At 40.3% G+C, this 26,227-nt stretch overlaps 1 protein-coding gene across 8 annotated transcripts in view; it reads left to right on the top strand.

Annotated features, from left to right (window-relative positions):
* Positions 1 to 16,782, top strand: part of phkb (phosphorylase kinase, beta) — a 96,002-nt gene extending 79,220 nt beyond the window's left edge. For 7 of the 8 annotated variants that reach the window (XM_061814833.1, XM_061814829.1, XM_061814830.1 and 4 more), the window contains 14 exons: positions 772 to 876; positions 1,988 to 2,070; positions 2,878 to 2,968; positions 3,136 to 3,194; positions 3,295 to 3,457; positions 4,587 to 4,668; positions 4,985 to 5,042; positions 8,617 to 8,707; positions 12,980 to 13,185; positions 14,032 to 14,166; positions 14,395 to 14,524; positions 14,625 to 14,732; positions 14,855 to 14,995; positions 15,393 to 16,782. In XM_061814833.1, coding sequence (XP_061670817.1) covers positions 772 to 876; positions 1,988 to 2,070; positions 2,878 to 2,968; positions 3,136 to 3,194; positions 3,295 to 3,457; positions 4,587 to 4,668; positions 4,985 to 5,042; positions 8,617 to 8,707; positions 12,980 to 13,185; positions 14,032 to 14,166; positions 14,395 to 14,524; positions 14,625 to 14,732; positions 14,855 to 14,995; positions 15,393 to 15,530 — 1,590 coding nt within the window. In that variant the 3' untranslated portion in view covers positions 15,531 to 16,782. Of the gene's footprint in view, positions 1 to 771; positions 877 to 1,987; positions 2,071 to 2,877; positions 2,969 to 3,135; positions 3,195 to 3,294; positions 3,458 to 4,586; positions 4,669 to 4,984; positions 5,043 to 8,616; positions 8,708 to 12,979; positions 13,186 to 13,818; positions 13,886 to 14,031; positions 14,167 to 14,394; positions 14,525 to 14,624; positions 14,733 to 14,854; positions 14,996 to 15,392 lie in introns of those variants that run through there. The other variant, XR_009794249.1, reaches the window with a different exon arrangement.
* The last annotated feature ends 9,445 nt before the right edge of the window (positions 16,783 to 26,227 follow it).

The following is a 26,227-nucleotide window of genomic DNA, read 5'->3' as shown; positions in this document are numbered from 1 at the left end:
GGCTGAAAAATAAATATTCTATTGCATAAAGATGTCAAGCAAACAGTTGTATTTTATAGTGCTAAAAGTGATTTTGTGGACCAAACGTCTACAGTCCTATATTATAAAAAAGTTATAAAAATGTTAGGTGCTGTACAATGAGAAGTAAACCAAAAATAGATAAGTAAAAATAGAAGTTGATAAAATTCTCTAATCATTCAAAAAATAAGCTTTAATGAGGGGAAAAAGATATAAAATGTCATAATTTACAACAGGAAAGTATTATTTTTTCAAAATAAGGTGTGTATTTTAAAAAAAACAATGTCATATTAAATAATGTAAATATTTTTTAAATGTTTTTTAAAATAATTTTTCCTTTCAAGATAAAAATGGGAATACTTTTAAGCAATAAATAAATCGTATCATGAGACTAAATTCATATTTTTCTGATTAGAAAGGTCGTATAGAGTAGGGTAACAAAAGGGAGGTAAGGTAGGTTTACTCATGACAGGGACTTCTGCCCGACCAATGAATCACAACTCCCCCAAAGTCTTTGCAAAGACAATATCATCATGGAACATTTATAGAGGGAGGTCGGCTGCCTGCCAGAGGGCATTGCAACCACGTGTGTGCGCCTGTGCGTGCATGAATGAAAGCAGGTGTTGTGCTCAGTATGTGTGTGGGTGTGAACGTGTTTCCTGTGGCTTCCCTTTATTGCAAGACTAGTTTTGTATGCTGCCTGCAATAACATATACGTTAGCCTACGTCTTATTGTATGTTTGTGTGTTGCAGATTTACCGCATTCTGGGCAAGACGGTGGTGTGCTACCCGATTGTCTTTGATCTGAGTGATTTTTACCTGTCACAGGATGTCATGCTGCTCATTGATGACATTAAGGTACCCTCATCGGTGATCATAAATGCCCGCCTGCTGTTAAAATATTCTGACAAGATGACGTCTATGGCTTTCTCTCCAGTTCTGATGGGTTAAAATGTGCAAGGTTTACAGTTTGCTAACTGGTTGTAAAGCTTTATTAAAAGACAGGCCCGTCGCGAAGACTGTTATGATCGCACCAGGGTTATAAAAATACACAGTACGCCAATGAGCTGTTATAGAGGTGCACAACAAATTGATGACAGCCAATGCATCTGTGATTAACAGCCAATACTGCCAAAAATCATTTGGAGGCTCATTCATTGCATTCTCCGACATGGTTGGACATTATTCCAAAGCTTGTTTCCTTGGCTTTTAAAGCTTAAAGAAGAAAACTACCCCCATCAAAGCATACATAAAGAACACCGTATTTTCTTTTTAAGATAAAAAGCTGCAGCACCAAAAGAAAACACACATTTTTTTTAGAAGAAAGTTGTATTCCTCTGGGATATTTTTCAGTGAAAAGGGTTCCAATATGACACTGTCAGTTGTTTTTTTAGTCTAAATACAAGAATGAAATTTTAAAAAATTTCCAAGTTTTCAAATTTTCATGTGAATAAAGTTGGACATTTTCAAGAATGTGTTTATATTTTGAGAAAAAGAGATTGTGAAAATAAATGTGTATTTTTTAGAAAAAATAATATATTTTATTAGTATTAGTAGTACTGTCTAATATTACAATAAACATCTTAAAATAAAAAGGAACATTTTCAGTAAGAAAAGGTATAATATTAAGACATTCATATGTTTTTGGAGATGTTTAAAAAACTACATTGTACTGTTTATTGTCAAGAAAACAAGTTGGAAAATGATCAAAATGAATGAGTTTTTTTTTTTTTTTTTTAGAAGAAAAATATATTGTTGCCATCAATTCAAATATAAAGGGACTAAGTCCCATTTTGTATGGTAGTTGTAAATTTTCAAGATCAGAAAAAGTCATTTTCTTGAGGAAAAAAAGTATGATGTGAAGCTATTTTCTTTGACGGGACATTTTGAGCAATAAAAAGCTTTGTTTTCACAACCGCATCACAGGATAATGTTCCAATGTTCTTCCAATTTTTTTTTCATGTTGCAGAACGCACTCCAGTTCATCAAGCAGTGTTGGAAGATGCAGGGGCGACCTCTCTTCTTGGTGCTCATCCACGAGGACAACATCAAGTAAAAGATAGTACACAATCTCTTGGAGAGAATAAAGTTGTTTCAAGAAATAAAGCCATATTTAAAGAAAAAAATCATATTACAAGATAAAAGTTGAGGTAAACATACATGCAAATTAATCGCTCTTTGATTAAATCCACTGACGACTAGGCCATTTACGTGAATCATATAGAGCCAATGAATTTTTCCTTGAGGGTGTCGCAGGAGTTGATGAAAGCAGAAAAAAGCCTTCCGCCAAAAAAAAAACAAAACACTTCCGCCACTTCTGCTGCGCCGAAGTAATGCTTCTTTTACTTCGTTAAAACAATTGAAAGGGCCTTGAAAAAGCATTCGCCCCTTCCTTTTTTTTTTTTCCCCCTTAACTATTAAACACACGGGTTTAAAATCCTCAAACCAATTTTAATATCACTCAAGACAACCGAAGGAAATGCCAAATGCAGTTTTACAATGACAATTTAATTTATTCCGGCCCCAAAAACATCAAAACCTTTCAGACCCTCTGTGAAAAAGTAATTTCTCGTTAAATCACCAAGTCACTGACTAACCATAAATTTGGGAAAAGGTGAGTTCAGTTTCACAAACCACACCCAAACCTGAGTACCACCAAACACCATACTATGAATCAAGAAATCACTTAAATATAATCTTATATAGGATATAAGATAATAGATGAAAAGTTATATCTTTCAGAGCAAAAACTGTTGAATGTTTCAAAAATTTAAAAAGATAAAAATTCATGACTATATAAGACTGACAAAGCAGCTGACTGCAACTGATCAATTGATTATTTTTTTGGCATCTTCGCAGGGGAAGTCGCTTTAATCCGGTGTTGGACATGCTGGCTTCCTTTAAGAAGGGCCACATTGGAGGAGTCAAAGTTCATGTCGACAGACTTCAGGTTTGTGCGATGTCAAGACTAAAGTTGTACGTTTTTGAGCTAAATAGTAATCTATTTTCATATTTTTTCAAGATAGAAATATTGTCTTTAAAAAAATAAAGTGGTAATATAAGCAGATCAGAAGTGGATGTTGATGACGACCACGATGTTGATTATGTGCCACTCAGACACTGATCTCGGGAGCGGTGGTGGAGCAATTGGACTTCCTGCGTGTCAACGAGGCCGAGTAAGAACTATAATTTGCGCTGTACGCTCCCCTTTCACTTTATTTGATAGGCCTTAGTAACATTCAATACGTGTGTTTCTGTGGTACACAAAAACAAAAGTATCCCAGAGTTCAGGAGCTTCGAGGAGCTAGAGCTTCCCAAACACTCCAAAGTCAAGCGACAGACAAGCACGCCGAACGCTTCCGACTTGGAGCAGCAGCCTGAGATCAGCGTGGCCGAGTGGCTGCACAAGCCCACTAACGAGGTCCTCCAGAAGTTTCATGTGAGTCTATACCCGCGGGGGACCCCTGCACAAGCAAAACTAATGCACACACATTTGTGTTACTTGTGTCACTAAGGTAAAAATAAAAATAAAACATCTTAACATGTTAATGCACTCCTTTATGTTAAGATTTGCTAATGGACTGCTAACTTTCAATTTGTAATACAGTAGTTGTTCCACAGCTTCCCCCCCGATTCAACACATGCCACCACATTTGATACTCTTTACTTGTTTCTGCACTCAAAATGTAATGCCAAACTGTTTCTTTTTTCAAGATAAATATTTGTATAAAGGGAATAAAATAATTTTTGAGAGTTCAAAAGTTTTTATTTTGTATAAGTTGTAAAAGTTTGAGCAATACAAGAATGAAGTTATAGTTAGTTTCCAAGGTTAAAATATATTTTCAAGAAAAAAATATTTTGATAAAATTTTTAGGGAAAAAAATGTAATGCATTTTAAGTACGTTTTTTTTAGCCATTAGAAAGTCATAATATGAATGACTTTCATATGTTTCCCCCAAAAGGTTGCACGTTTTCAAATTTTGGTTACTGAGCTAAGAGTAGCTATAATAATGTCAGTAACTGATGTTCGATAACAATGTGGATGCAAACTTTCTTTTTTTCCTCGCGCTCCCTTTTTCAATAATTGTGTTTAAATCCCTAAAGTATGAACAATGTTTGACTTGCATTTTCACCCTAAAGCAGTTTAAGACTGCTTCGTTTACAGTGGGAAATATGAATGTATCATATTTTTTAATCAATTTTTATCTCTCTGACAATATCAAAGTTTTACGTGGTATCTTGATAAACCCACGATGGATTGCTGTTAATAACATGTAGTGTAGCTAAGGATGATCCTGTGAAAGTGAAAATAAGCAAAAAGTTGGGAGCTACTACACTGTCGTCATGCATGAGAATGCCTTGTTTTTCTTCCCCATTTCATGCATATTCCTTATTTAATTGCCATGGAAATGAGGCAGTACGCGCTGTTATCCATTATCGTCATGCAAAACACTGAGTGGCCTCATTAGAATTGGCAGCTCTTCACGAAGAAGTAAACATTTTCAGGTTCTTTTTGCTTTCTTGTATTCATTATGGATTAACTGCATTTCGTGTGCGTCATCATTCAGGACTGTGACTGCTTGGCAAGCCAGGCTCAGCTCGCCGGAATCTTGCTCAGGAGGGAAGGCTCGGACTTCTTCACTAAGGACGGTAAGACATATCGGCTTATTGAATGAATGCCAAGATTGGAAATCCTTGTTATTTTTTGAAACTGTTTTCAATTATTTGTTATGATGGGTATTATCGCACAATCTAATCTCATCCAGTACAAATTATGTGACTTCCAAGATAAAAAGTTGTATATATTCAAGACCAAATGTAGTGTTACCAGGCAAACATTGAAAAAAAAAAAGTTTAAAAAAAATGGACAAGAAAATGTCAGTGAATAAAGACTGTTTTTTTAAGATGAAAATGTATATATTTTAGAAAAAACAGATTAGATGACAACTTCCTGTTGAACTTGCAGAGAACCTGATGGAAGAGTTGGAGAGGATCTATCGACAAGCTGGGAGCCGGAAGCTTTGGTCTGATGTTTTCTTGCCCACACACACACACACACACACACACATACGTGCGCGCACACACACACACACACACACACACGTCATTTACACATTTAACAGGTTGTTGTGTTTAAATACGCGCAGGCTGGCGGTGCGCCACGCCGCCGCCATCCTCAGGAAGTTGGCCAGCTCAATCGCGCCTCACATTACCTCCATATTGGTGAAGGGCAAGCAGGTAATGGGGTCCCACCAGAAAAGGCCGAGTTTGCATGTTAGCCGTCAGCGTCTTGCTAACTTGCAGGTTTAGTGGCTACTTTCAAAACAGCTCTCAACATTAATACGCCATGTTCTGAGAGTAAACGTGTCAACCTGAGTTTGGCTGAGCGAGCTAGCAAGCTTGATTTCATCTCATCAACCATCGTGCAGCGGCTGTCCCTGACAGCTAGCCGTATACTACTAAAAGGACAGGGAATTGAAGTTTTTTTGTAAGTAGAAGACTTTTGGAACACGACGGGAGAACCTCTAAAGTTGACATTCTTCAATTCTCATTCTTGTAACAGTTTTTTGAAATTTTTCATACATATCAGATTTATTTTCTAAATACTGAATGTTAGTTTTGTATAAATTAAGCATTTCTATTTTATTCCAATTACGCCAAATATTCCAATTATAGTTATTACATTCATTTAATTTGTCAGTATTCCCTGTGCTCAGAATATTCCCACACTGGTTAATGTGAGGTCGACCAGTATTCTCCCTGAGAGGTTCTACTGTACAGTAAATTCAATTAATTGTAAATCATACTTACCTGACTCACTTTAGACCAAATCCAGTAGACGTATGTATTTGTGTGTGTGTGTGTGTGGTGTGTGTGTGTGTGTGTGTGTGTGTGGTGTGTGTGTGTGTGTGTGTGGTGTGTGTGTGTGTGTGTGTGGTGTGTGTGGGTGTATTGTAGTCTGACTGACAACTACAACTTTTCCCTGTATGCAATCTCTATTAATTGGCTGAAGGCGTATTTGCACACACAGCAGCGAGATGTGATTATGCCAAAGAGAGGAGGGCAGAAAAAAGCCCCCGGGTTGATTTTTTTTTTTTTTTTTTTTTTTTTTTTTTTTTTTTTTCTCCTCCCTCTGCTTGGAAATGGTATCAGCGCTTCGGGTTCAATTTACTTTCTCATTTCCCTAACATTGGCCAGCAAGTGAAGCTTGAAATAGGTTGGCCAACAAAGCGTCGGCGGATTGACACCACATCATGCCTCATAAACGCCGTGGCTCTGTTGCTTTTCATTCATCCGTGCGCTTTTTTGTGTTCCCGTGTTGAATACCTGCACACAAACACACACATTCATCACTTATCCTGGCTTATTATAGAAACGATTTAATTTCTTCTGTGAGGATGGATTTGGCTCCACCGTTGCCAGTGGCAACGTGTGCTGCTTTTCACCCTCAGAGGCAGGCAAGAGGAGGCACTCTGAAGACCAATTTAACATGTAAAATAAGTGAACATTAAAATATAGCATATTAAAAGTGTTCTGCTTTACATTAATAAGATGAGAGGACTGGTTGACTGTTATTCAGTGAGGGTGAAAATTATTTCTTACTATTTCTTTTAGTTGATTTTCCATTTTCAGGGGAGTAATTAAGTTGTTGAGGAGGATTTTGAGAATTTTTCCACACTTTTAAAAGTTAAAACTGTCCTACAACAAGTTTGCTAACCAATGAACACCCTCCAGATTGTCCTGTAATGCTGCATTCACACCTGACGTAAATTTGACCATTTATGCAATGGGATTACATATTAAGTCAATGTAATTCATGTGAATAGGCAGGAATTCGTGCCAGGCGACATTTGTGACACTTTTGAAACAATTCGAGTAGTCCAAGCATGCAAAAAATCGCTTGAACGCCCATCTGCTTGGGTTGCAAATTTTGAGCTTCAAGCCACAAATTGTGTCGCGGCAGCCGCTCTGCTTGTCCAGCCAGGGGGACTTGAATGCTGTAGCTACTCCGACCACACCATCACCTTTCGTGAGAGTCACAGACTGAGAGTGCTGGAAGGGGGGCAGACCTGGGAAAGAAAAATAAACTGACCAACTCGGGGAAACCTTGTGCATGGGTGTGCTCAGCATACTGTCACCGGACACGAGCACTCAAGACGACCTGATGAGGAGTACCAAGTTGGGAGGAGCATATCAATTTGCAGCAAATGAACCGCATGAATGGGAGGCACAATGGCGCAGCTATAGAGCGTTGACCTCACAATTCTCAGGACCGGGGTTCAAACTGCGGACCCGCCTATGTGGAGTTTGCATGTTCTCCCCGTGCCTGTGTTGGTTTTCTCCGGGCACTCCGGTTTCCTCCCGCATCTCAAAAACATGCATTAATTGGAGACTCTAAATTGCCCCTACCTGTGATTGTGATTGCGACTCGTCTGTGTCCATGTGCCCTGTCATTGGTTGGCAACCAGTTCAGGATGTACCCAGCCTCCTGCCCGATGATAGCTGGGATTGGCTGCAGCTCTCCCGCCAACCTCGTGGAGATAAGCGGCTCAGAGGATGGATGGATGGATAAAGTGCATGAACATTCAGTGTGTGTAATTTAACCCTGCGATCAACCTCGTGCATAGGACTTTCGCTTTGCGTCCAGTGTGAACATGGCATAATGGAGAGCTCAGAATCCATGACTTTTCTTGTGGTTCTCGAAGGTCACCATGTCATCATTACGAGAGTTGATGTCATAAATTTGGTCCGTCATGGACTGGATGAGTGGGTACAGAAGAAGTATAACACTGAACAAAACCTCCCTGATCATCATGTGCTGTCGCTAAGAGAACTTTGACAGTCCAGACAGCAGACAAAAATGGACATGCAAGACCACAGGACGCCAGTGTGTGAACCACGGTCTTGACAGGGGCTTGTCATTTTAAGAACAGCACTGGCTTCAGCACTTATGGCAGAAAAGAAAGAAAGAAAGAAAGAACATTCGAGTGCTACACACTATTGTTCCATATCCAGGACCATGAAGAACATGCCACACAATGCGAAAAAAAAAATGTTGGCCCATTTGTGGAACAGTTTACACAAACAGGCGCAATGCAAAAATTAGCTTCCTTGTTTATTCACTTTGGTGGGAAATTTGAACTTCAAGCCCCAATTTGCATTGCAACAACCAGTGTGACCAAAGGCTCAGCTGGGGGGATGTGACATAAAACCCTTACCAAAAAGCTGTACAATGATCTTACACTATGCCGCTCTAATAGACAAGAGCATGAACAAACTCAAGTGGTGGTACATATATGCAGCCTCATTCATAAATCCCAGTCATACCACTGAAATTTCACAGGAAAAAGAAAACATCTCTTCACTTTTGCTTCTTTATAGTGCAGGGGTTGGTTAATTGGCTGCCACCTTTTGGTTTGGAGTGTGATGCTCATTGGTTAGTAAACTTAAATGTAGCTAATTTTAACACTTTTTCCATAACATACATGTGTGGATCATAAACATGAAAAACTCATACCACTTCACTTGTAAGCTCCTCTGATTCAGCAGCAGGAGCTGGGTTGTTTGTCTGACGCCCGATTTCTTTTCGCCCACTAGGTCTGTTGTCCGTCATGCCGCCAGTCTGTTAACTAAGCTGGTGGACAGCCTTGCCCCCAGTATTACTAGTGTTTTAGTGCATGGCAAGCAGGTAAGTTGACACACAGGCACGAGGGTCACACTGCATTTAAAAAAAAAAAAAAGCCATGTTCAATTCCGAGAATGAAGTGGTAATGTTTGCGGGTAAAACATAATTTTAGGATATTTTTCAAAATGTAAATAGAAAATGTTTCTGTTGAGACATGCCTTACCTATACTCTCCAATTTGCATGTGTCTTTTTTTTTTTTTTTTTTAATGCACCTGGGCTTATATACCTATCATCTAAGCGTATTCCCCCTCCAGACTTGAACACCACATTACATGTAAACTGAGAATGAGTGCATAAACACCCAAAAGCTGTGACTCATTGAATTTTCAGGCTGGCCTTAAAACATAGTGTATGGAGTTTTCCTGAAACTTGAGAATGTCATTGAAATCAAAGTTATTAACATACTGTAAATATGAAAACACCATGTGTCATTGGCCAGTCACCTGAAACACAAACACTTTGAAGGGGAGAAGGTTTTTTTTCCCAAAAAATATTATGAAGGAAATAAATCCAGTAAAAGTAATTTAATCCCATAACTGTGTTTATAACTGAATGCATCTTTAGAGGTCTATAAATAAAATGAAGAGGTTGTGCCAGCCGTTACATAATCGGTGGTGCCAAACCTTTTTTTTGCCAATGACCGGCCGAATCATCTTATGACATAGACTGACATAGAAGCAAATAAAAAGAAATCATTAAATATCTAACTTACCGTTACAGCACCACAATGACTGTCTTTTAATATTAGGAGCCCTCCACTTATGCAAAATTCCAAAGGCTTGTTTTTTAATACCAATCGCCGGTACCATGCTCGAAGTGGGCTTGATCGTCAGTATTGGAGGAGAAACAAACCATTACGCCTCTTTGATCAGCTCAATAAATATATTTTGTTCACTCTCCACATTAATTTAATAGCTTTTTTTTTTTTTTTTTTTTTTTTACTTTCTAATAGCTTACAAATATAACTGAATCAAAACTTGAACTGCAATGTGATGTTTCACCTACCTGTGGAGCTGGACACTGACTAGACAAAGTCTGGGAAAGTGTCAGAAGGATAGTGTTTAAGTTAACCAGACAACATGTACAGTAAATGACAGACTGATGTGAAAGGTAGAATCTGATAGAGCAAGAGTAGAGACAGACAAGGGCACGGTTGTGTGCCTTTTCCCTCTTACATAAATGGTAGGAAAAAAAGCAAGTCTGCAATATCGTTAGATAGTTCTTAAATAAGTTTTTGGTTGATGAGGTGTCAGAAAAGATGATTTCTGGGCTGTCCAGTTGCGTAAATCTCATACCGCTGACAAACTTCTGTTCAGTAGATGTGAACAGAACAGGTATGTTTTGCTTTTTAAATGTTTTTTGTAATTATTGTTTTTATTTACACTGGGAGGCATGGTCAAACAACTGGTTAGAGGGTTGGCCTAACTGTTTTGAAGACAGATGGGAAGTTTGCATGTTCTCCCCGTGCCTGCGTGGGTTTTCTCCAAGCACTCTTTCCTCCCACCTTCCAAAAACTTGCATTAATTGGACACTCTAAATTGCCCCTATGTGTGATTGTGAGTGCAACTATTGTCTGTCTCTATCTGCCCTGTGATTAGCTAGCAACCAGTTCAGAGTGTACTCCGCCTCCTGGCCCGATGATAGCTGGGATAGGCTCCAGCACTGCCGTGACCCTTGTGAGAATAGGTGGCTCAGAAAATGGATGAATAGATATTTACATAGCATTTTTAAATATTATGTTGGATTTGTTCTTTTGTATATTTTTTTATCTTGCAATCATACTGCATTTTTTAATTTTATTCATTTTTTTTAATCTTAGGAGCAGCTTCCTGCAGTATTTTTTGTTCTATTACATTAAAAATATATGTTGTTGCTTTATTTACGTTTAGCCCAAATTGAGGACATTCCCACACTCTAAAGCACACCAAGTTTTTCATGTTCACGTGTTACAAAGTTCTACAGTAGCTCACTTGCCATTGCGTCTATTGCTTGTTGTTTTAGTTCTCAAAAATGACTTGATTCTCATCATGTGTTTTTCCCTTTGTGTGGCCCTAATACAACAAACATTACTGATTGGCTTTATGATTATTGAAGTCTATAGCTCTTTGATTACTAATTTTAATATTCACTAAGAAAAGAAAACAGATCAAATGATGTTGGAGGTCCTCGTGCCACTTCTTCCTGCAGAAACGACTGGTACCGCATGCGTGCTTGGTATTCATCACGTCTAGTCGCCGTGCATGTTCCCGTCGATCCTCCCATGGCCCCAGAGAGAGCACTTCCACTGTTGCCATCGTCTGGCATCTCAAGTGTTTCTTGGAGATTAGCCGCCTATTTTCGAGAGCCTCGCTTATCTTGCCTCATTTTTATTTTTTTTCCTTTTCTTTTTTTTTTTAAATACCCATGTGAGCACTTTTAGCCTTTCATCATGCTCGAGTGGCTCAAGGTGCGTATCTGCATATAGATTGCCTCAACAAATGCGTCTTGCAAATTTTGAGTTCTCTTGTCTTAGTTCTAATTGGTACTCCAGTAACAGCATTTGAATATTCTCCGTCAACAGAAAGACTGGACTGCAGCTAAAAATGTTACTTTTATGACGCTGGTGTCCAAAATGCTGCTGCCTCAGAGCAAACTAGAACAGATTATTGTTCGTCTGTGTTACCTTTGCTGTGCTGCATTTGCCATTCCGTGTTCTCTTTTTAAAACATACCGTATCTCAAAAGGTTATCTAAACCAATGCATTTGTATTGAAGCCAGTGTTTAAGAACTATCATCTATTGTCCTATTTCTACTCAGAACACAGGCAGGAACTTTTTTTTACTAACTTTGTCAAGATCTTTTATTAAACAGTGTACATCATTGAAGAGGAAATGCACTGAAGAGACGCTAGCTCAGGACTGTTCTTCTCTTTTAAGTCCTCAGCTAGCAGCATTTTGGACCACCTACAGGGTCTTTAAACACTTGTTATTATTAGAGATAGGCAAGGCAAATAGGGGTTGAACACAGCTAGTACTGGGAAACTATGACTTCTTCTCCTTGTCCTAGTCAGTACTCCAAAATGCTACAACTTTTTGGGCCAGGTACAGAATCATTGGAATTTGTTTTAAATAGACTATCTTTTGAGAGAAATCCTGTGGAAGTAGGACTGTAGATGTAGATGGGTTACAACCCCTTTAGATTCATTCATCCATGATCCCCACTGTCCTTACATCAGGCAATGAACATCTCCAGTAAAACAGAAGAATAATGTTCAGGTTTTTTTAAGAAAAAAAATACATTGGAGTGCACTTCAAGCATTGTGTTTGTCTGTTGACTAATTCAAGTTATACAAAAATGTTGAAACATTAACTTCCTCCTCCTGGACAATAAGTATTTCCTGATGACAGTGATAAAGGCCCTAGTCAGTTCTCAAAGACTCTGCCAAGGATCAGCAACAAAAACTTCGTTAGGAATAGAGAGATATTGTAAGAAGCAGGGACGGGACAAGGAGAGACAGGGGGCAATGCAGAGGGAGAGGAAGTTGACATGGTAATCTGAGAAACAAAACAAAATCAACCTGACCCTGAAGTTTTGCAAAAATAACTGATCCATGATCTCAAATTAAAATTCTGAAATTAATATTTAATGCAAATCATTGGCCCTTATGCTTTTATGAAAGTACTTGATTGCTTGTTAAAGCCAAGATCACATAATAATACTTGGTAGAGTTGAAATAATTTGCTGACAGCTTGGTCCACCAGTTCAAAAATCCCATCTGCGCTCCTGACTGCATGACTCTCGTAGTCTCTTGTCTGAATATGCTCAGTACTCGGGCAGGAGCATTTTGGATCATCTGGAGAGTTTTTTGAGGCTTCCCCTTATGAGAACACCGAAAAGCAAATCCAGTGCAGTGCAGCTGGTACTGAAGAACCATGACCTCTTACCCTAGACTGAGTTATAATTATTCTTGGACAAGTAGGAGAGTCTTTAGGCATTGATTGTAAATGGAAAACCTTGAAGAGCAAAACATACAACTCTCATTTCAACTATGGTGATCTGGCAGCAGCATTTTGGAGAACTACTGAAACTGCCATTTGTTACCATCCTCTTTTCTTTTGCAAACTCATTTATTTTTCTAGTAATGAATTTCAACAGGACAAATCAGTTTTAATGTGGGATTTGGCAAACAACACATTCACAAAGCATGGAGATGGCTGGATGCACGTGTGGCATGAACCAGTCCGCCTCCCAGGATATTTGGAGAACTTTCTAATTCTAGGCGGGTCTTTTCCCAGGTTACGCTGGGTGTGTTTGGCCACGAAGAGGAGGTGATTTCCAACCCGCTGTCTCCCAGCGTTATCCAAGGCATCATTTACAGCAAGTGCTGCCCAGTAGGGGGTGAGCGCGAGGCCGTCCTGCAGCAAGAGCTAGTCATCCACATCGGATGGATCGTCTCCAACAGCCCAGAGCTGTTCAGTGGCATGCTCAAGATCCGAGTTGGGTTGGTTCTATGATCTCATTTACCAGTTCTAATTAATACTCAAGTAGCAACAATCTGGACCAGATACATATTTTTTTGTGATGGCCTGTTAATTCAGAAATGCAGTGCAGTAAAGATAGAAATGTCTCAGTATAATTTCTTCTCCTAGTTCTTGTCAGGACTCGAGCTGCTGCATTTTAACTAACCAAAGTCTTTCAAGATCTGCTGCTAATCAACAACTCTGAAGCCAGTACTGGAGAATTAGAATCTTTAGTGCTCTTATTGTTTTTGCAGCATTTTTGACCAGCTAGAGAGTTTTTTCCATTTATGCTGTTAACATTTAAGGGCAAATGTAGTCTGGTGTCACCAGCACTGCAGATGTACAATCTTCTTTTATTTTGCTTTTTCAATACTGTAGCAGCCTCATTTTGGACCAACTTCAGAGTCTAAAAACAGTGAAGATCAAATGTAGTGCAGTTAAGTTAGTCTTTGGAAACTATGATCTCTTTTTTTTTTAAATTCTAGTATACTTGAGCCATGACATATTTGACCCATCAGTGAGTGTCCCAGAACTTGTGTTAATCGAGAACATTAAGGAGCAACTGCTGTCTAGTAAGGTACTGAAGAACTTGTATCTTTTCTCCTACTTGTCAGAAGTTTTTGACCAGGTAGGAAGTCTTGAGAGACAAGCTGGAAACTAGAAAAAGAGAACTATGACCAGGTACACAGAAGTATGATCTCACTGTATTTAAGACGGAGCATTTTTGACACCTCTGTCTAAGTAACGTATAATGTTTTTCGGGATGAGCTTGGTTCTGATGTCAATGTGACTCTCCTGAGTGTCCTTCCTCATGTCTGGGTCCACAGGTGGATTGTTCAGGCCATGAAACAGGAGCTTAGCATCCGGGCAGGAGACATGCCCTGCCAGGACATCTACCAGCTATCCCCCAGCGACATCAAGCAGCTCTTACTGGACGTGCTGCAGCCTCAGCACACGGGCAGGTACTCATATGTGGACATTATCCATGTTGTGTTCCTTATCTGAAGCGTTACCGTGTAATCCTCTCCACTTTTAATTATTTCCAACTTGTCCACATCCATCTTCTGCTATCTACCGCACTCCTTCTGGGGATTTCATTAAACTTTTTTTTTTTTTAATCTTCCCTCATCAAATACGCTTCAACTCATGAAGAAAATTTCCTCAGCTCGACCTGATTTCACTTCTTGCAGGTCGTGGTTGCATCGCCGCCAGATCGACGGCTCGCTTAACAGAACACCTTTGGGCTTTTATGACCGGGTCTGGCAGATCCTGGAGAGGACCCCTAATGGGATTTTGGTCAGCGGGACACATCTACCACAGGTACCTACTGCAAGTTGTGGTCCTGTAAAGCGCTTCCTTGTTGGAGCATGTGCTGTAGACCAATTTTTGAGTATTTTTATAATGTCATGCATTTTTGTAGCAACCAACACTGTCTGACATGACCATGTATGAGATGAACTTCTCCCTACTGGTGGAGGACACGCTGAAGAGCATCATCCTGCCGGAATACAGGCAAACCATTGTGGAGGTAACTAACTAAAGTAGATGGTAAAGTGAGTGTGTTTTTCATTTAAGAGCAGAGAAAACATTCACATTTTGTATGTGATGTAGCAGTCAATAAGTAAATAAATCTCTCCTATATGTGAGCAGCTGCTGATGGTGGTGTCCATCGTGCTAGAGAGGAACCCAGAGGTGGACTTTGCTGACAAAGTGGACCTGGACAGTCTAGTGAAGGAAGCCTTTGCCGACTTCCAACGGGATCGTAGTCGCCTGGAAGGCATCGAGAAACAGGTATGAATTTTGATTAACGTTGATTTTTTTTCATTTATTTTTTTAATTCACAATGGGCGAGGGTTTAAATCCCTGCCCTGCCCATACGAAGTTTGCGTGTTCTCCCCGTGCCTGCATGGGTTTTCTCCACCCACTTGCCAAAAACGTGCATGGTAGGTTAATTGAAGACTCAAAATTGCCTGTAGGTCTGAATGTGAGTGGAGTGGTTGTTTGTTTTTATGTCCCCTGCAATTGGCTGGCAACATGTTCAGGGTGTGCCCCGCCTCCTGCCTGAAGAAAGCTGGGATAGGCTCCAGAACGCCCCCAACCCGTGTGGAGATAACCGGCTGAGAAAATTGATGGGTTGATTGATTGATTCATTCATTCACCATGTTCCTCTTCTTCAACATATTTTCAGGACGACATGCAGGCCTTCTACAACACGCCACCTGTGGGCCGGAGGGGCACTTCCAGCTACCTGACTAAGGCTGTTATGACCCTGTTGTTGCAAGGGGATGTGAAGCCCTGCAAGGATGACCCATGTTCTGTTAGCTAGAAGCCCCATCCCCGTTTCTGTCACGTGACTCATTACTTTGCTTAATTAGCGTGTGTGCTAATTGCTGGATTGATGTTAATAGTGGTGAAACACCACGTAGTTGATGGAAACCTCCATAGTAGGGGCTTTTGACAAGTAAGTCATTTTGTTAGTTGTCATTTGAGCCTAACTTAGCATATAAGAAAGGAGGACTGAGAATCTTGAGATTAGGGGCAACTAGTGCATTTTTTTAGTCCTTATACTCAACACTCAGCAGAAACGCTTTGGGACGGTCAGCAGGACAATCTTTAACGGAACTGATCTTTAATTGGCATTTTGTGTTTATCAAGCTCCTTCTCATCTTGACCATGAAACAACAAAAAGGGCCAGATATGTCACAGTACAAATCAAAAATGCAAACCCATGTGTAGTGAACTAGCTTCTTCACTTTGCTGCACCCACGTGCAATAACTAAAACTAAAATTCTTCACAAATTAGCATTATCCATTTGTGTAGTGTATGTACTTGCACTTTGGTATCGATCAGAGAAAATGTCTTGGTTGAATTCATTTTTTAAAAAAAGATGCGTGGAAATAGCCAAAACAACACTGAGCCCCTGTTATTTTAACAGCACAGGTCCTTCAGACTTTTTGTGGGTCTACTCGTGATAGTCATATGTACTAAATTCCATCATGCTAAGTGAAACTGACTGAATTATTGAATAATTCCACTGGCAGTTATTTGAGTTTCATGTTTTTTGGTGACTCACAAAATATCGTTTCCGCTGCGCCCACACACTATGATGTGAACTAAAATATTTACAATGTAGCGTTAGCCATCTCTCAAGTTTATGAAACTATTTTTGTGGGTCTACTCATGCTCACCAATTTTCAAAAAAATGTAAGGGAATGTTTACATATGGCAAGGATTCTTGAGACATTTTTGGCAGTAGCTAAATTGTCAATCAACATACTTCCAAAGAACTCTGTCCTCTGCGATGCTACGTGTTAGCCAGTGTTGTGCTACTCTTAAGCAAGCCAAGCCAAGCCCTTTTTAAACCATAAAGTGATTGTGACAAGGTCCTGCTCATAATGGTGCCTGATTTTCAAAAGCATGTTTTGCTGCTAATTTCATGCAAAGTGATGTTTAGAAATCACTTTGAATGTGAATTGCGTCATTGTTTGTATACATGTTAAATGTTTGTCATGTTTGCTTGCACCTTTTTTGTTGGTTAATGACAGCATTACAAGAAGAAATAAAGACCTAAAATTTCTATTGTGTATTGTTTAATATTTTAAGAATTATTTCTGTAATCAAAGCTACGAGCAGAACAGAGTACTTGAGGAAAATCAATTGCCGGACTTGTTGAGTTACATTATTAGATTTCTTTTTTGGATGAGCACTCGAACTGTGAAACTCAAGTGTTCAAAATTAGGCATCCACTAGTGTACTTTGATCAAATTTGGTTGGAATGTCAGAATCTCAAGGTCTTTTCTTGGGTGTTTGAAAGACCCAGGTTTGCTGTATGTTTACCAATATTCATGTAGCTCAGTTATACTGTCTTAAGAAAACACTTTTTTGAAGATTTTTTTATAGGAGCAACCAAAATGATGCTAAAATCCAGATTTCTCAGAAAAATGGCAGACTTTGTTTTTATTTTTTTTCTGCCATTGACTCTTTAGACTTTTCTGTTGGTCTCCTCATGATAGACATGGTCTTGGCCCGTAAACCCGGAAAGTTAACCGCTGTTAATAATTAAAAAGCACAAGTTATTTCACAGTAATAAAGCAGTTGATTAGAAGCAAGTTCCACCTTGTTGGCAAGAAGACAAAATACACAAATTCATAAAAAAGAAAAAACTTTTCCAGCCAGAGCAAACTCTTAAATAAGATGTTGCCCACGCTCGACGTCCTGGATGGAATTTTTAATCAGCACTTTAATTGACTTTTCTTCTTGTCACTAATGGGCTGTGCACCTTGAAACAAAGATAATGTTATTTTTAGGAGCAAAGATGCCTCCTGGCAAATGGCAGGGATCCATAATATTGAATGTCGTTAGGCTGCAGAAAATCCTTGTTAGGGGAGTGTGATCGGTGCGATTTGGCCAAACGTGTGGAAAATTTGAATTCATCATGTAGGTTTTGTTCCTTTTCAGTCGTATTGCTCAGGAGGGTGAAGATCCCTATTGTTGTTGAGGGACATCTAATACAAGGTTGATTAAGGGACATACACTATATTGTCATATCAGTACAATGGAACTGTCAAAGATTGTTTACAAAGTAGGTCGAGTCAGTGTTGCAAACATTTCTGAGGCAAATCCCAAAGGTTGGGTACCGACCGAGACAGACGAATTCATGGAATGGATAGACAAATGAAGGCTTGAATGGATATATATACTTTAATAATCCCACAAAGGAAATCTTGGAAGCAGTTCCACATCAAAAATGAAATTCCAGAGACAACTCCCAAAGTGGATTTTGGACTTGACAGATGGATTATAAAACAGGTGGATGAACAGAGAAACAGAGGGAAGTGGTTATACATTCAAAATGTGAAAATCCTGAGGAAAAAAATATTTTCAACTCTTCAATGGACGGAAGGACAGCCAAGCAAGTCATGTATGAGATTGAATAAACCCACAGGAAATCCAGAAGTAGCCACTTTTCCAAAATGTGAAATTTAACAGGTAAGTGGATGGATGGATTTAAGTAATCCAACTAATGAAATGAAAATAAAAATCTGTCAACAAAGTTCCCGAGGCAAATCCAAAAGATTCCACTGGGTAGCAATCTGATGGATAGGTGAGTAAACAAAGAAATGTTTGGATGGGTGGGAACTTTCGTTGTTTCCCAAATGAAATCAAGACCATGATGCAAAACGAGATTCCATTGAGTCGTGACCTGATCGGACATAGCGGAGAGAAAATGAATGCTTGATTAGGTGTCTACTTGAATAAACCCAAAAACAGGATGTCAAGAAGTGGCTATACTGTACTGGGTGTATTTGCAGGTTTCCACTCTGGGTGGGCCCTTTCAAAAATCTTTATTCTCCTTTGTTGAAATTATTCTTTTGTTGATTTGGATGTGTACTTTGCATTGTGTTCAAGCTGTGAGCTGAAGTTCATCTTTCTAGCAGCACTTTTATGCTTGTACTGATTTTTATTTGGAACTTTTCATCATCCCCTCTACCTTCCCATTTGAAGAGTAGCCTCAAACATGATGCTGCCTGACAGTAACTATGGTGTTCTTTAGTTGATGTCCAATGTTAGTCCCGTACAATAACTAGGAGATTTCAAGCATATTTTTGCAAAATATAGCTAGACTCATTTTTGTCTTGTCACCATATCTCATAGCTCCCACACTGGAGATGCCGCGAGATTGTCATACTTACAGTACTAATCATCTACTCCTTGCCACAAATCCATTAGCAGCCTCCTTCATTAGTTTTCTTTGTCTTTTTGTCAATTTTGGATGGACGTCCATTTCATGATAATTTGAATCTCTGAAAGTCTCCTTTTTGTCACTTGTACCTTCGAATGAGATCTCTCGAAGCTCCATGTCTTGTGCTGCTGTGTGACGACAAAATGTCAGTTAAAAAAAAAATGTCCAGAGCAGCTGAACTTTATTTGGGGCTCATCAAAGGCACTACAAATGGTAACAGGTTGCGAATTTTAAACGTGGGGGTGTAAAATATTTTAACTCTATATCTTTCGCTCTCAAATTTCGATTTTTGACCTTGGCTGTCTAGATTTGTTATATTCACTGTAATTATGCACTTATGTGAGACAATTCATTCAAAATTATTTTACAGAACCCCTCCCCCAAGCTATGGCTCCTTGAACTCCTTTGAGAGCCACTGATCTAAACGCATCTGGAGTGCTCACATCTCAAATGGACAACCTTGAGTTGTGTGCACCAGCAACTTATGAGGGCATCTTCTCCAAAGACGGGAATAAGCGTCCCGGACAACAAGCCCACTGGTGAAGTCCTAAATGGATGCTTTGTGTTGACTGACACGTTGGTGCCGTAATTTCACATCCGGCCCAAGGTGACACCCATTGATCAACTTGTCATATTAGACCAGGCAGCATGGCGGCCATATCTGTGAACGTGTCGTGAATCACGGCTGAATGGCGGCGCCGCCCGGGACCATTAATGCAGATCAGTTAGCGAGGCAGCTGTTTACCGCTTTCGACCTTGTTGCTACTTTTTTTTTTGTCCATGTCAATGACAAAGGAGGAACATTGTGTTGCCGTGGCAACATCACATTACTCTCGTATTATAATCATTTATTTCAGTGAGATGGCGGCATGGTAGAGCAGCTGGAAAGCGCTGGCCTCACAGTTCTGAGGTCCCGGGTTTGATCCCAGCCCTCCCTTTGTGGAGTTTGTATGTTCTCCCCATGCCTGCGTAGGTTTTCTCCGGGGACTGCGGTTTCCTCCCACATTCCAAAAACATGCAAGATTAATTTGACACTCTAAATTGCCCCCTAGGTGTGATTGTGAGTGTGGCTGTTTGTCTCGATGTGCCCTGCAATTGGGTAGCAAGCAGTTCAGCCTGTACCCCGCCTCCTGCCTGTTGACAGCACGCATAGGCTCCAGCACTCCCTGCAACCCTTGTGAGGATAAGTGATTAAGAAAATGGATGGATGGATGGATGGATGGATGGATGGATGGATGGGTATTTCAGCACGATACTGCTGGCTCCTACTCCATGTCCTGGTGGCACGATGCAAAATGGAAGCAAGTGTATCTATTGGCATCTAGTGGTCAAATCTGGAAGTGCCACAAATTTGCCTGAGACGGTGATAATATTTCATCCATCCATCCATCCATCCATCCATCATCCATCCATCCATCCATCCATCCATCCATCCATTTTCCAAGCCACTTATCCTTACGACGGTCACATAATGTGTAGCACTACACCATCAGTGACTCCCTGGTGGTAACATTCAGAATAGTTTAATGCAATTCTCGGAAACAGTATACCAATACAAATGTAAATATTTTACATGTAATACTTTTTTGTGACTTAAAAAAGTAAAATAAACCTATTAGCAATTGTGAATATTTCCATTTGGCATTCCCAGGGCAGCCAAGACACGTAAACTCCCCTGGTGGGCATTCTTGAAACACCCATCCAAGGAGGCGTCCGTGAGTTTGGGAGTCTCAATGCAGAGGAGCAGCAGCTCTTCTCTGAGCCCCTCCTGAATGATTAAGCTTCTCACCGTATCTCCAAAGGAGAGCCCGAACAACCTGCGGAGGAAACTCATTTCGGCCACTAGTGTCCAGGATCTTGTTCTTGACTCTGTCACGACACCGCTCGCGACGTTAGGTGATGGTAGGACCGTATATCGACTGGTAAATTCCTCGGCTTCCTCTTTATCGTGACTGAATCATGCAGAAGTCACATAACTGCAGATGCTGAAGACTATATGCACCACATCAGGGGATAATTACGTGTCCATTTTCCACGTGCACTTTCTGAAGGGAATTGTAATTTGGTAGCTATAATTTCATTTTTACGTTGTGAAAGATAATGCAAAGATTTTGAAGGGGTTTCATCTCAATTGTTGAGGTCCCACATGAAACCAACAGATGGTAGTAAACAGCAACAATTGAGTGGGTCCTCACAATCTGGGGCACTTTGCTAAACCACTTTTCTAAATGTTGGACAAACCCATTCTAACCCTTTGGGAGGATGATGATGATGAGGATGAGGATGATGAGGATTAAAAAAAAATAATGCATACATCCATTTTCTACACCGCTGATCCTCATGAGGGTCACGGGAGTGGTGAAACTGATCCCAACTATCTTCTTCTGAACTTGTTGCCAGCCAATAAATATCTTCTAACAATCACGACATAAATCATCAATTATGATGGCAAACGATTTGGAAAATGTGAAAATCTGTAGGCAGTCTGGAATAGTTAATGTCTTGCATTTGGATTTGAAGATGGTCTTTGGGTTTGTTTTGGAGGCCAGGTGATTGTGAGTTCCAAAGATGGGGAACAAGGATGGCAGCAGTGTGTGTGTGTGTGTGTGTTTGGGGGTGGGTCCTAAATCACTCAATCGAAACATTTACAGTCTTCACTGATCCCAGCATTTGTATTTTTGTTTACACCAAAGACCCTTTTGAATCTTTATTTATATGTGCCTTGTGATTGGTCAGGTATAGCCCACCTCCTGCTCGGAGATTGCTGGGAGAGGCTCCAGCAATCCCGCAACCCTTGTGAGGATAAGCGGCTCAGAAAATGGATGGACGAATAAATCGCTTTTTTTTCGGTGAACATCGCAAACACATTTATCTTCACTTGGACCTAATTTTTTTTTAAAAGACGATTAGAAAGAAAGACAATTACTTCTTCAGTCAAACTAGTTCTGATTTTCATGTACTACAGAGACCCTTTTTGTCACTAAACCTTTAATCCCATGTGTCTAATCAACATTAATGTTAATACATATCTTCAAAGATCCCAAATTTATTTGTATTTAGGAACGTTAAAGACTTTCGGAATTCAGCATTCAACAAAGCGAAGGTTTGTGTTTTCATAAACATTTGACGATGATTTTACCTTCTATGTCCTAAATGTCAAAGAAGGAGTCATTTAATTTCGTCATTTTCATCACATTTCCATGATGTTCTCGATTTTTCCCGTTTGAGGAGGTCTGAATCACCCGCTGCATTCCCACTCCAAAACAAAATGTTGCTTTCCTTGTATGTCGACACGTCCTAAATGTTTGTTTCGAAGCGGAGTCCCACATACCAGACGTTGCCGTACCACAGGGTGGACTCCATGATGAAAATTGCATGGTTTTCATGTTTTTTGCAGGCCAGTGTGGTAGGATGTGAACAGAAGTTCAAAACATGTTTGTAAACAATACAATAATGAGCGCTCCCCGTGACCTTGTACTCAAATTGTTATTGTAAGCCATCTTTACCGGATCCTCAGTGAACTACCATCTTGTCCCAAATTTGCTTGATGATCTACACGAAATGTGGACTGCTTTGCATCATAAATGCATGAATATAACATAAATTATCCTTTCATAAGCACAAAAGATGATTTTGAATCTCCACACCGACAATGGTTCAGTCTGTGGCATGGTGGAGGGTCTGGTTAGGGATTTGGCCTCACAGTTCTGACGACCTGGGTTGAAATCCCAGCCCCGCCAGTGTGGAGTATGCATGGTCTTCCCGTGTTTGCGTAGGTGTTCTCTGGGCTCAAAAGATTTCCTCCCACATCCCCAAAACATGCATTCTTTGCAGACTCTAAATTCTCCCAGGTGTGACTTTAATGCAACTGTTGTCTGTCTCTGTGTGCCCTGCGATTGGCTGGCAAGCAGTTCAGGGTGTACCCTGCCTTGTGCCTGTTGACTGATGGGATTGGCTCCAGCACTCCCGCAACCCTTGTGAGGATAAGCGCCATGGAAAATGAATGGATGGTTCAGTCTTCAACAACCCAATATTCTGTTTTCATGCACATCACATTGTTGACTTCAATGACCTTGTGACTTTTCATAAACGTTAACTATTTCAACTTTAATGAGCATAACTATGAAAGTTCGATGAACATCTAAGACAGTTTTCATTAGCACCAATGTTTTCGTAAACACGATTAAAAACTAACCAAACAATTATTTAAAACATGAAAGACCTTTTAGTAGTAAAAGTATTTTAGTGATCAAAGACAATTTATACAATATGAACCAAATATATTTTCATAAATCTGAAGGACAATTTCGTTTTCAGTGAACCCAAAACATGCTAGAAGTTTGTCTTGTTATAGTGAACTTCAAAGATGATTAATTTATTCTTTTGAACCCCAAAGATGATTTAGACATTAATGAATCCAGCCATCAAAGATGTATGTCTTGTTATAGTGAAAACCAAATAAAATGTTGTATTGACTCTCATGAATTAATTTTAACCAAATTTGTCGTTTTAAAGGTATGTAATTGATGGCCCTTTGCATTATTCGACACGCAAGAAGTAGGTCTCATTTGAAAAAAGATGACTGACCACTGTCTTAGATCATTCAGGCGTTCCCAAATTAAAATATCTTTCATTATCGACGTTCATGACCTTCGCAACCAAACTTCTTCAAAAAAAACAGGGCATAAGGCAGCAGTCTACCACACTTTTACATGTGATCGTGACAAAGATCTTAGTAGCATGATGTGTGACAGGGCCCACCAACAGTGCATCCAATTTAGCACCTTCTGTTTTGGATCCATAGTAAATTGGCATTCAATGAACCAAACATCAGCGTATGAACCTAACATAAATGTTTTTATGAACCTCAAAGACGATTTAGAGTCTTCACTCAACCTAGGGTCGTTTTCAAAGCAAAGAAACTGTAGTTTTAAACAATTTCACGTGTTTTAGTAGATGTCGACGTCAGCAGTCGTAATACAAAACCTTTTTTTTTTTAATTTGTCAGCATGCATCAAGCCCGAGGTGATGTCACATCTCCGGCTGTGAGAGAGTCTTGGCGAATCGCTGAGCCAACCAGTCACTGCCACTCAGCTGAGCCACAGAATGCTTGCTCATTCAGTCCAATCAGGGCGGAAAATTGCGAGACAAGAGCCCCACTGCCCCACCCCACGTACACCCGAGAGTGCCCCCCCTTTGCACTCCCTCGCACCGAGCTGCCTGGTTCACTGGCTTCCTGTGGGCCCGGCGGCGCTTGAAAGTGCTCGGTGGCATCAGACGAAACAAGTCGGGCCTCTATTGTCGGCTTTGATGTGACCCGTGTGGAGTGGGGTGGGGGGTGGGTGGGGGGCTTTGATGAGCTCATGTGCAATACTCTGGCTGTCATTATTTAGCGCCGCCGGTGTTTGGTCGCACTGTCATGCAGGCCCCTTTTGTGGTCATGAGAATGCGCGCAAAAAAAGTGGTGCCCCCGTCACACGCCGTTAATGTCATGATGACAAGTCAGAGGCCGCCATTGTTCTTCGTAACGTACTGATTGCAATCGTCGTCGTCAAAGCAGCACACCGCAGCCGCAAGCCACGACAAGTATCTAATAAAGGCTAATTTGCATGGTCACTCGCCTCAAATACGAAGGAACGCGCATGAGATGTGGAGACACAATTTGGATCCTCTTGTCTTTGATGTTGACTAAAAACACAACTGCGAGGATCACCAAAGAGTAAACGTCTTTGCGCTCTGTTTTCAGGTTGAGCTGAAAACTTCACAGTGTCCCGTAGGAGACATAATAAAGAGCAACAAATGGAAATCATCCTGATGGCCAGTTCAGCATGCAGTCGCATGGTTGCAAGCGCATTTTAAAGAAAACATGGGTCGAGTATCGCACACGAAACTGTTATTGTCAAGGTAAAAATTGAAACAAAACAGGGAGTGTTTTGGATCAACCAAGATGTGGTTGAGGTCCGCATACTGCAGAAGCAATAGAGCATATTAATAAAAAGGGTTTTATTTTTCCTATGTGTGGAGACTTATGAGACACCACTAAATTGTCTTCATTAAAACAGAAGCTAATAGAAGATCAAATAACATAAACAGCAAATCTATGTTCACTCTTCATCTCCCATGAATGACGTATGTTTTCCCCAGGATCAAACATTATTTAAAATCATCAGTGAAACTCATCTAAGTGCTTAAGTCGACAAGAAAATTGATTCAGTCTGCCATGAAGAATTGAAGCCTGCTGCACACCGAGCGATGGAGCTGAACATGACAGAATGAAGTTCGAAGGGCTCAACAACTACTGGAGCTTTCCTGAGCTGCGGATCACCACCGTTACACGATGTATCAACGTCGTGCATTAGAGCCAGTCAGAAATGCACCTAAGCGTTCCCAGACGGCGTGTTGCTCCCAAGCCATGCTGATGGAAAGCGGCCCACGGTGGCAGTGATGTGGGGCCACTAAATCATGGTGCACGCTTGTGGCACCGTGTTGTCTTCCACTCCAGTCATCAACTAGTCAGGACATGGCATTTGTGTCATGTTCATGTGCTGCAGTGGCATGTGGATCGCTGCAGCACAATCTGAGCTTGTTGACTTCAACATGAAGCTGATATATTTGCAGGGAACTATCACTTATTCAGCTGATTTTACTCACTTTTCCCTTGATGTCGTTGAATAAAATGGTTGCAGTACGATACACTGTGTGAGGACACTCAGAAGCCAGTACAGACTCCAAAGTTTGACGCAGAGCATCTCTAAAATAAATCACTAATTGTGGAGATGTCAGTCACCAACAACCCATTTGATGGTTCCTTCCAAGTTAGGTTCGGCCGCATCGCACTGCGCTTCAAAAAGCAATCTATGAGTTATTTTAACATCAAAGAATATGCAACGTCATCCTCAACAAACCTCCGCATCCAAGTTTTCTTATCTATTTTCTCGACAGTGAACAGGAGCCCATCCCAGCTGTCATTGGGCAAAATGTGGACGACATCTGTCAGGCACTTTCCGGAACATCAGACGATTTAGAATCTTCAGCGAACCTTGTATAAGTGTTTTATTCAAGAACAGAGGCTATTTAAGGCCAATGCTAATCCTATCATTTAGCCCCTCCCCTTTGTTTTACCCCTTCCCCTTTGCCTTCTGTTCGGAGGGCCAAGATGAAGGTGTAAAATTATGCACCAATTGAATACCCTACTGCTGCTCCCTGCTGGCTGTGTCATAGGCAGATGGAGAAATTGTTCACATTTCCAAGATGCCAACTTGTGCCAAATGATTGTTAC

The sequence above is a fragment of the Syngnathoides biaculeatus genome, chromosome 3 (genome assembly GCF_019802595.1).
Source record: "Syngnathoides biaculeatus isolate LvHL_M chromosome 3, ASM1980259v1, whole genome shotgun sequence".
NCBI lineage: Eukaryota > Metazoa > Chordata > Actinopteri > Syngnathiformes > Syngnathidae > Syngnathoides > Syngnathoides biaculeatus.
This window is presented reverse-complemented; position numbering and strand designations above follow the sequence as displayed.